The 12,003-nt window shown below is 33.9% G+C and overlaps 1 protein-coding gene across 1 annotated transcript; it reads right to left on the reverse strand.

The window, feature by feature from the left end:
* Window positions 1-34: 34 nt before the first annotated feature.
* On the reverse strand, window positions 35-1,263 carry LOC134246709 (E3 SUMO-protein ligase ZBED1-like). The gene is made up of 3 exons (XM_062729071.1): window positions 898-1,263; window positions 266-571; window positions 35-43 (listed from the first exon to the last, which is right to left on the reverse strand). Exons 1-3 carry the CDS (start codon window positions 1,153-1,155, stop codon window positions 35-37), a joined length of 573 nt encoding a protein of 190 aa, XP_062585055.1. The 5' UTR covers window positions 1,156-1,263.
* Window positions 1,264-12,003: the final 10,740 nt, after the last annotated feature.

Consider the following 12,003-nt stretch of genomic DNA (forward strand, 5'->3'; position numbering starts at 1 on the left):
TATATTGTACCTATTTTTAATTTAGTCTTACTTTCTAGAAAATCTGTAATAAACAAAGACACAACTGATTTTTTTTACAGTTTATTTCAAAAAATAACAACATGGACCTATTTGAGTCCATGATCCAAGAGAAAAAGAAGCAGAAAATAAAAAAAGATAACTAGATCAGTATTCATATCATGAATAATTAACAGTCAACATTTTAAAATTTCATATTTTTCTTCAAAAAGACCAATTCATTAATACGTTCTGGACTCAAACAGACCCTCGTTGCAGAAACAATGTCTCCTGTAGTACTAAACACTCTCTCTGAGGCAACAGATGTTGCCTGTACACAAAAGTATGTGCGAGCAAGCCTGGCAAGTTTTGGAAAATAAACTTCATTTTCCTTCCACCATGCTAAGGGGTTTTCTTTCATCGAGGCTGGTTTATGTCCCTTGTAGCTTTCTACCTCTTTTCTTGCTAATTCAGCAGGAGTTATGAATTCTTCACCTGTGACTAAAACCTCATCATCCCCAAACAAAGACTCCAAAGCAGTTCTTGGTACTTTTTGTTCACTAGGTTTTGAAATCTGAAAAGGAATAGAGAATGGGATATCTCATGACAATAAGTGTTGAACTTATGAACTATTGATGCTAATAATTTTATATATTATTTTTTTTTTTACAAAACTATCTTATTTTTAGAATCCATTTACATACTATTTTAGATTCTCTACATACATGTTTTTTTTATATTCTTAATAAATGACATTCAAGATTTTTAGAACCAACAATCATTTGTATTAAATCAAACTTTAATTATTAATATTGAATCATAATAAATTGGCAATGTATTAGCAATTGAAAATCTGAATTAAATTATTAATCAAATGCTAAAATTACAAATTAAATTAACCTCATTATCTGAATCATCCTCAGTTGAACTACCAGACCTGAGGTGATCAGGAATGGTTGGAAGTGCTGGCAGAGGAATGTGATTTACTTGTGGAATGTTGACTGGTCTCACTGGTCTAGCATCTGCCTCTGTCTTGATTGCATTAACATTTAAGTCCATCACAGACAACTTGTCTTCCAGTCTTTCCCAAGTTTCTGCTTGAATACATGGCTTGCCTTTGGTTCGTGGATCCAAAGCACTGGATTCCTCTAAAAACATTCGCACATTATTGTCAGTATATCGTGTTGCAAGATTCTGTCCAACAGCATTTTTCAATGTTAATATGAAATCAGAATCCCCTTCCTTTCTCTCAAAATGATGCAGTAGTTTTCCCAGCAGGGGCAAAATCAGTCCAGAGGTAGGAGTAGATGAAACACACCCTTTAATCCTGGTTTAATGGTGGCTTATACATGTAGATCCTTAATGATGGTTTAATGGTTGTCTTTAAGTCACCATTAAGCACCTTTAATTAACATTTACACCACCATTGAGTTACCATTAAACCATCTAAAAGTCCTTAATGGGTGCTTAAATGTAGCTTAATGGTAGCTTAATGGTGGCTTACAGGCCCTAATGGTAGCTTTTAGACCACCATTAAGTCACCATTAAGCTACCATTAAGCCACACTTACAGGTGCTTAATGTCCAAACTCTATTAAGCTACCATTAAGCTACCAATAAGCTACCATTAAGCCACCATTACGCAGTCGATAATACTGTTTTTATGGCTGAAAAATTATTTTTATAGCGATTTATTATCAAAATTATAAATGTCGAGTTCACACATATCTTGATTTGGTAAAAATAATGAAAAAGAACGAAATGCAAAATTAAAAAAAAAAAGAAAAATTGCCGCAAGTTGGGCGCGAACCCTTGACCTTTGGAGTAGATGGCAGTCACCTTATCCATTAGGATATCACCGCTCATGAATTTGAATGAAAATTTTAAACCTTTATTGTTCACAAAATTTATTTTGACTTGTAAAAGTATTCATTTTGTTGAACGTTTCCAAAGTCTTGAACTGATTTTTCAATCAAAATATAAACAATTTTATTTATGGGTCTTTTTAAAAGGCTTATATCACATTAATATTTCTAAACCGTTGAGTTCCGCTTTTAGATTGATGTAATGAATTCTTCGCTCTGTTATTCGAAGATTTATACATGTAAGCATTAAATCATGATTGAAATTAGATAAAGCACAAAATCTATCATCGAAACACAGGTACTTGTGGACAGGACACCCCCCCCCCCTATTTACACCCCTGGTCAAAATATTTTTTTTTCTTTTTTTTGTCATGAATTATGTTTCTAGTACTTATTTACAACGTATTCCATATGAAAAATCCAAAAAATAACATAGATTTAACGATTTACTAAAAAAGTCATACCCTGGTATTATAAAATAGAGAAGGTAGGTCACTTCGGTTGTTTACATCGGACCCCTCTTGAATATCAGGCCTAAAATATCATATACCTAGTACATGTCACCAAAATGTGTCATGATATCTTGTTTTGGTAGAAATTTTTGTCTTTAATCGTGCCATTTAATTGCCGAGACATTCCCCAATTATCCGAGTATTCAGCGTCAAACATGAAAATTTGGAAATGTCAAACCAGACCAGAAATTACGGAAGTGATCCAAAAACGACACCTAGCGGGTACTTTCGAGTTCCGAGTGTCATAGAATAAAGGGAAAAGTCAGAGGACTACGAAAAAGTTCGGAAAAATTTTGAATTAAAAGAAGTCGAAATCGATTCATTAGAATTTAAATTTAAGCGACGGCTTAAAGGTGGTGTTTCGTCCTGTGAGCATTTTCATCAAGAGAAATAACTAATTTTACACAGTGTACTTTCTAAACAAGAACAAGTCAGTAGCATTTCTCGATACATGTATTTTACATGTTCTAAGTTGAGTTCAAATTCTAAGATTTCAGCAACATGATTAATTAGTTAAATATGTATACATGTACAAATAAACAACATAATTAAGTCATGTTCTTGTATAAAAAATACCATATGATATGGAAATGTCCAAATCAAAATTGAAAAATTTGCAGTAACATTTGTCATGTATTCTTTATTGTAAATTTATAAAAAAAAAATCAAGTTATTTTGATTACAAATACATATACCTAGAGCATATTTTAAAAATAAATAATTATGAAATCCCAAAGGATATTGTCTCGATATAACAAACAAAAGCTACATATATGTACATGTATATAGTTTTTCATAAAAAGCTAACATGTTTTGAAATATAAAATGTGAATACGTTTTAAATTTGATATTGTATATTCAAACTGATATTCTGGCATACAAATAAGAATACGAAGTCTTAACATGTACATGTATTATTCAGCCAAGATTGTGTAGATCCTTCCCATTTCATATTTATTCCATATATTTCCTTATTATTTCTTCTTTCTCTTTCAATTTTTAGCTCACCTGAGCCGAAGGCTCAAGTGAGCTTTTCTGATCACATTTTGTCCGCCGTCCGTCTGTCCGTCCGTAAACTTTTCACATTTTCGATTTCTTCTCAAGAACCACTGGGCCAATTTTGACCAAACTTGATACAAAGCATCCTTAGGTGAAGGGGAGTTTAAATTGTTAAAATAAAGGGCCAAGTCCCCTTACAAGGGGAGATAATCAAGAAAAGACAAAAATAGGGTGGGGTCATTCAAAAATCTTCTTCTCAAGAACCACTGGGCCAGGAAAGCTGAAACTTATGTGGAAGTATCCTTGGGTAATGTATATATTAAATTGTTAAAATCCTGACCCCCAGGGGTTGGGCGTGGCCATAATAGGGAATCCAAATTTCACATAGAAATGTATAGAACAAATCTTTAAAAATCTTCTTCCCAAGAACCACTGGGCCAGGAAAGCTGAAACTTATGTGAAAGCATCCTTGGGTAGTGTAGATATTAAATTGTTAATATCATGACCCCTGGGGGTAGGGCATGGTTGCAATAGGGAATACAAATTTTGCATAGAAATGTATAGAACAAATCTTTAAAAATCTTCTTCTCAAGAACCACTGGGCCAGGAAAGCTGAAAGTTATGTGGAAACATCCTTGGGTAGTGTAGATATTAAATTGTTAAAATCATGACCTCCGGGGGTAGGGGAAAGCTGAAACTTATGTGGAAACATCCTTGGGTGGGTAGTGTAGATATTAAATTGTTAAAATCATGACCCCCGGGGGTAGGGCGGGGCCACAATAGGGAAGCCAAGTTTTACATAGAAATGTATAGAACAAATCTTTAAACATCTTCTTCTCAAGAACCACTGGGCCAGGAAAGCTGAAACTTATGTGAAAGCATCCTTGAGTAGTGTAGATATTAAATTGTTCAAATCATGACCCCCGGGGGTAGGGCGGGGCCACAATAGGGAAGCCAAGTTTTACATAGAAATGTATAGAACAAATCTTTAAAAATCTTCTTCTCAAGAACCACTGGGCCAGGAAAGCTGAAACTTATGTGAAAGCATCCTTGGGTAGTGTAGATATTAAATTGTTAAAATCATGACCCCCGGGGGTAGGGCGGGGCCACAATAGGGAAGCCAAGTTTTACATAGAAATGTATAGAACAAATCTTTAAAAATCTTCTTCCCAAGAACCACTGGGCCAGGAAAGCTGAAACTTATGTGAAAGCATCCTTGGGTAGTGTAGATATTAAATTGTTAAAATCATGACCCCTGGGGGTAGGGCGGGGCCACAATAGGGAATCCAAGTTTTACATAGAAATGTATAGAACAAATCTTCAAAAATCTTCTTCTCAAGAACCACTGGGCCAGGAAAGCTGAAAATTATGTGGAAACATCCTTGGGTAGTGTAGATATTAAATTGTTAAAATCATGACCTCCGGGGGTAGGGGAAAGCTGAAACTTATGTGGAAACATCCTTGGGTAGTGTAGATATTAAATTGTTAAAATCATGACCCCCGGGGGTAGGGCGGGGCCACAATAGGGAATCCAAGTTTTACATAGAAATGTATAGAATAAATCTTTAAACATCTTCTTCTCAAGAACCACTGGTCCAGGAAAGCTGAAACTTATGTGGAAACATCCTTGGGTAGTGTAGATATTAAATTGTTAAAATCATGACCCCCGGGGGTAGGGCGGGGCCACAATAGGGAATCCAAGTTTTACATAGAAATGTATAGAACAAATCTTTAAAAAATCTTCTTCTCAAGAACCACTGATCCATGAAGGCTGAAACTTATGTGGAAGCATCCTGATGTAGAGTAGATATTAAATCTAAGATATTAATAAAAAGTATAACATTTATATTTTTACACGACCTATAATGCTACATATGGATGTAGTAATAATATAGTCAAGTTGCCTGTCTGGTATATTCATACCCCCATTTGAAAAGTGGGGGGGGGGGGTATATAATAATCGGTATGTCCGTCCGTCTGTGTGATACTTTTTGGGCCACCCATCTCTTATACGCAAGTCCTCTCATACCACTGAATGTAACGTGAGATGAAACTTTCACAGAATCTTTATTACATATTGCCATTGTGTACCTCATATTTTACCCTTTTGATCCGACACATATTTTAAGTACTACTTCTTGTAAGTAGAGGCTTACTAGTACTGTAGTGTATATAAGTTTGATTTTAGATTAGTAATTATCTGAATAATGACAGAACTGTTTGAAAACTACTGGCTTTTGGATTAACAACATTTAAACGCAAAGATAGCAGAAGAAAAGCGTTTTTTCTGGATTTCTTACATAATTAGATAATACTGAAAAGATAACATATAGATGCCTGGTAACTTGACACAATTTACAATTGTTTCAAGTTCAAGGTCTTTCCTGTTGACATATTACGAGGGTTGATCAAAAAGTTCGAGGAATTTCTCTCTAAAATTTTTACAAGTTTTTGATGAAAGCAAACAATTGACATATTTGTAATAAGGTGTCATTATGTTACCCTTCTAGAAAATTTATACCACGTTCCAATTACCAATGAGTTCACACGAACTTTCTGAAAATGGATATTTGTGTTAAAAGAACACCTCACCCATACTAGTATGTAACTAAGTATTTCTATAAAATGGTGTTTCTTTCTCATTTTTCTCAAGAAAAGCCTGGATATCCTCTCAGATATGTCAGAACCCCAGGATATCTAGAAGTCATATTTACAGGTCCCGCAACTTCGAGATACTGATATGTCACTGGATGCAATATGTTGTTGGGCAGTTTTAAAACATATGAAATATAGTGAGATAAATATAAAGATTCAGAGAACTGTATTCGAAATCAAAGAAGTCTATTCCAGCAAATTGAATACAAATCAGGAGCAGAATGAAACAGACCTTTAAAACATGAATGCAGGGGCGGTTCCAGCAATTTTTGCAAGGGGGTGTTCCAGGGTTGTGTCCCTCTAACCCCCCCCCCCTCTTACACACTCTCATGCAAGATTCACACACACACACATGTATGGAAAAATATAAAATTGTGAAAAATAATCTGTTTGTTCTACGTCCTTTTTTTTCTTGAAAAGGTACCCCCAGTCCGTATAAAAAATCAACACATTTAAAAAAACTACTGAAGCCTTATAATTGAATGGATTTGCAGCATTTCCGAAGAGTAGAATGAATTTTCTTTAAAAATTTGAAAATCCTTTTTGGGTTGGGTATAAAACAATAAATTAAATTTTAGTTCCTTCATAAGATTTGTTAAAAAAAAGGGCACCTTCTTGTATATAGCCAACACAGCCAAATTAAGATCGCGGGAATCTAATATCAAATTAACCTCGCATGTTACATTTCATATATAAGATATATAATAAGTAGAATATTTTCTACCATTCACTCATAAAAAGTAATAGTGAAGGTGAATGGAAAAACTAAATGTGTGAGAATCTATCTATTCAATACATATTTAAGTTAGACGTACAAATACTTATTCTCGGGAAACGTTTTATCCCCCTTATTTCTCTCTCTTTCTCCACTTGGCAAAAAATAAAGGGGGGGTTCCAACCCCCGGAACCCCCCTCTGGATCCGCCAATGGAGATGGGATTAGGTGCGATGAAGGAGTGCATAAGTATCCTCTGTAGGAGCGTGGAGACCGGTCTACAGCATCGAGACCGTATTAACCGAGGTCCCGTGTCACAGTAGGTGCTGGCACGAAGAAGATCCCTCTTTGCTCTTTGGTCCTGAGTGCCAAGTATAGGACAAAATTTGTAGAACCAGCAAGTGGTGGCATCCCCATATGAGTGAAAATTCTCGAAAGGGACGTTAAAAAAACATACAATCAATCTGCCGAGCGGTCACACCTGCCACGCCCTCTTGTCATGATCGGGAAATAGCGAAAAATCCGTCGTCAATTCAGTCTGTAAATATTAATTGTCTATTAATTAGATGGAAAACGTCAGTCTGTATTTTATGTAATGATACATGTAGATTATATCTGCTGACAAGGTATTTGTATCGAGCATGGCACTTACGAAATGGTTGGTTCCTGTCATCAAAGTATTGAGAAGTTTTTGTATATTTTTAGAATATAAACGCATAGCTTAATAAAAAAATCAAAACAAAAAATGGGGGTCAGTGCGCTTCTTTTAGCACTACGGAGCAATTACTAATCTAACTTTTTTGCACTGTGAATAAGTCTAACTGGTCGATACTTTTTTCAAAGTATTTCCTTTAATATTTTTTATCGAAATGAATTATTGGAACAAACACAGTCTTTTTTTCTTTTTTTCACCTTGATAAAAAGCAATAAAATCATTATACCACCCGCTTGAAAAGTGGGAGGGTATATAGTAATAGGGATTTCCGTCCGTCCGTCTGTTGCGCTTCTTATCCGCAACTTCTCTTATACTACTGAGTGAAATTTAATGAAACTTTCACAGAATCTTTATTACATATTGTCATTGTGCACCTCCTATTTTACTTTTTTATTCGACACGTATTTTAGGTTTCCCATAGCAAAACATGGACATTGCCATTATATGTTTACCTATGACGTCACACATTTGATAGGACGAGTTATTGTTCTTTACACATTACCGTAAAACAATATATAGCAACACATGGACATTATGGGAGGCGGGGGGTATCATTTAGTGAGCTCATTGCTCATGGTACTCTAGTTTGAAGATTGTCATTTTTCTGAATTTAAACAGAGTGAATAAAATTGTCTTATATATTCAGAAAATGAAATAAAATAGGGCTCTGTGTTGTTTTTTTTAGATTTAGTAAAATAATGCTAATTTTAAAGTTAAATTTGGCTAAATTTTTTTCAAGGACTTTCACCTTATAATTGCCAATATATGATGATAGAATTCATGTAAGTTAATTTAATATTTTAATAAGTATATAATTTAGGACCAGCATCGAACATTTCACTGCTCAGAAAATTATTCTTTATCCAGGATGCATGTAAAAAATAGGAATTTTAACTTAACAATACTGAATACAGTAAAACTGTCTTTATAACGAAGTCACTGGGACCTGTGAAATTACTTCGTTATATCCGTAATTCGTTATAACCATATAAGAAAGTCATTAAATATGTATAGCCCGGGGGATCCAGATCGACTTCGCTATATCCGTAAATTCGCAATATCCTTGTTCGTGCTAAACGAGTTTTGTACTTCGAAAGAGGAATAATTTATCCTCCTTTTTTCTAAAAACAAACCTTCCCCGCAACAAAATATAGTTCTTCAATAAATGTTTTCGGTATGGAATTTAATTTAATTGAATATAATTAAATTAGCATTATAGAATCCTAATGTATTGTTAGAACTAAAAAAAAATTTATGTAGAATTAATATTATTTAGATAGACCTTACCTCACCTCACCTTTCCTCTTCGTGCCCGCTGGCACGTGAGGCCCCAATACACTGCCTCCACCTGCCTCAGTCTTTGGCTGCTGCCCTCGCTGACGCCCAGCTTTTCCACCCCATTGTAGCCTCTCTTGCTCCGTGGTCCTCCTCCAAGTTGATTTTCGGGCCGGTGTAACGACGAAAAGTGACCCCGTAGAAAATTGACCGGGGGTCAATTTTCTACGTTGAAATTTGACCCCCTGCTTAATTTTCTATGTAGAAAAATGACCCACTTTTTCGTAGAATTTATGGCCTTGGGGTCTTTTTTCTCCGTGTGCATTGTAGTAAAATGACTCCATTGAATAATGACCCCTTGTTATTTTTTAATGCAAACACGCTCGTTTTGGCAGGAATTTTCTCGTTAGAGGAATGTATTGCGGGTAAAAATCAAGCAGCCTTATGATATGAATTTTCATTTCTGAAAGCTTTTAAACTTAAATAACAAAAGTCTATTCCTTATATTAATACTACAAACTGTTTTATCCCCATTGAAGGAAAACAATATACATGAATATATATTAAAATATTAGAGCAAAGATATGCGCATTCATAGATTTAATTATTACATTTTATGCATTTTTATAAGTTTCTACAGTTGGCATTTAAGGAGGTTGGATCCTGCCATCAAATGTAATGAGAATTTTTTTTTATCAAGGATATTTTTAGAATTCATACACATAGCTTTTTTAACAACCAAAACAAAAAGTGCGGATAAATGCGCCTTCTTTAGTCGCTACAGAGCATTTAGTTTGTCCTCTTTACACTGTAAAGATGTCGTACTCATAAACCTTTTTTCCCAATATTTTTTGTTCAAATAAATTTGAGAGCAAACACAGTCTTATTTCATCTCAAATAGACACATTTAAATTTGTGACAAGAAAAAAAAATGATATTGCACCTCATGTTCAATTATTGACCTTTTTGCACTCAAAACATTCCATTTTTTCTGGAGTCAAAAATTTAACAAGCAAATAAAATCGTTTGAAAGTTATGATATTTTATAAAATTAAGAAAAATGGAGAAAAATATCGTATATAATCAGAAAAGAAAAATAAAAGTTGGGATTTATGATTTTTAGCTATATTTATCATTTATGATACTCAGTAATCGAATCAATGACGGTTTCTTTAAAGTTAATTTAAAACCATTATAAAAGTGTCCTTTGCACAAAATAACTCTGTGGGCTGCAGGCTGCATGTAAAAATGGGATTTTAAAATTGACATACTTGAAATACTTTGAAAGCAAAAAATGATCATTTTCTTCTAAAAAGAAACCTTCCGCCACAAAATATAGTTCCTCACATAATATTTTTGGTTTGGATATAGGATTTAATCATGGAATTTTACATGTAACTGAATATGGTTAAATTGACATTGCAAAATCCAAATTTGTTAAAAGAATTAAAACATTATGAAGATTTTTTTTAAAATATAGGTTAAGATATAAATCTGCTCAAAAGCTCAGAAACGAACTTCGTTAATTTTTTTATGTCATTTTCTGGCAGGTGTCTTAAAAAGAAACTTTAAAAAGTTTCCATAATTGTAAATTTCTTTGATTTTACCCTAAATATCAAATAATTTGCAAAAATCAAAATAAAGTTTTATTTTTCAAAAGTTTTACGTTTATGATCACTACCTTTAAAACTCGCACGAAAAATGGCGACTATCAAAATGTTGTCATTTAACATAAGAATTTATTATATTTTTTTTCCGAGTATGATAGGCAATGTTAACACATTTTTAGTTGCGAATGAAAATATAGAGAACTGTACAAAATATAAGATACTCAACAAGAAAAGAAACGCATATTGTTTTATTCATCAAAGAAATTTTGAAAAAGTATATGGAACAATTACCCTTTTTATCATTGGATACTTGTGATCTATTTAAAGGACAACTTGGGGTTTTAAAACCAAGTGTTAATTTTTTCCCCTCGATTAATCATGTTTATGAAAATAGTGTTTTTCATTATTTCTTGTAAATCGGGGTCTATTTTCATTGATAATTTGGATTTAGAGAAACAATAAACACTCTTATTAAACCCATATTTAATATAAGATTTGATTGCAATGTTGATGCTGTAATGTCACGCCTTAACAAAGATGAGCGCAACACAGGCTAACTATGATGGGGCTACGCAACAGGAGGTTGCAACTGCGTCAAGGGTGCATCAATCGACTTTGTAGCGTTCTACGTACGTCTCCACCAGCTAAGAACACGGATGACCAAGAACTGGCCATCAACGGGTTACCACACCCAGACAGGACGGTCAGATCCCCCCTCAGCAATCGATTGAGAACTACCACACAAACTGCTGCTACAATCGCTGGTTGAAGAAAGCAGCATAAAAGTGCACAAATTCATGTTCGCAAGAGATTGAGAGGGGATGATCTTCGTCCACGACATCCGTACATTTGAAACCGACTAGCGCTGAGTCGTTGCAAAGGACATATTGATAGTTATGCCCTAGAATTTGGGGGCGAGGAAAATGACATCAACTTAATTTTTCAATTTGCAACATAGGACATGTTTGATTATTATCACAACACATTATAAAGTCACTTTAGAAAAGGTTTAAACTGAAAACTTAGATTATCATATTTAATCTGATAATGCATTTCTTTTTTGTTGAGTATATATTGTAACACATTGTGTTAGAAACAAGCACAATGAGAGATCCGTATTTCCTTATTTAAGATGGCGAGTTTTGATTTGAGAGGGTAACTGTTGTATTCCCTAATAAATCCCTTCTAGCAATGTATATGTGCGTGTTTCTATAAGGCGCCGTTTTTGGTATTTACTGGTATTTACTTCGAATAAATTGATATCACTTATTTGAATAGGTGATATCACCTTTTCGAATTGGTGATATCACATATTGGAAATGAATAGGTAATATCATCTATTCCAGTAGGTGATATCAGGCAATTTTCTGAAACCTAACACATTAACAAAATGAAAAATGACATAAGATAACAAAGTAATGGCATGATAAACTAAGAGTTCATCTGTATTTGCAAAGTTAGTGTCGAAGAAAATCTCAGAGGAAAAGGGGGGGTGTTTCAGGAACCATTTGTCAGGTACCAGTGGGCTAAAAGTGTTGAAAAAGGAAGCTTTTTAATGAAATTAAAGATATCTGTGAAGTTGTTAAATTTCATTCCCTTTCTTTTTTTTTTTTTGCTTCTATGCTATGTTTTTGGATTTGTAAAAAAAAAAAAAAAAAATGA

The sequence above is a fragment of the Saccostrea cucullata genome, unplaced genomic scaffold, assembly GCF_032062105.1.
Source record: "Saccostrea cucullata isolate Sc308-1 unplaced genomic scaffold, CSIRO_AGI_Scuc_v1 ctg5708, whole genome shotgun sequence".
Lineage (NCBI taxonomy): Eukaryota > Metazoa > Mollusca > Bivalvia > Ostreida > Ostreidae > Saccostrea > Saccostrea cuccullata.

Bases quoted from the DNA above. Each gene is read 5' to 3' on its own strand.
- LOC134246709 (XM_062729071.1), bottom strand. From the start codon at position 1,155: ATGTTTTTAGAGGAATCCAGTGCTTTGGATCCACGAACCAAAGGCAAG. The intron at 572-897 runs GTTAATTTAATT...ATTCCTTTTCAG, and splicing joins AGGATGATTCAGATAATGAG to ATTTCAAAACCTAGTGAACA.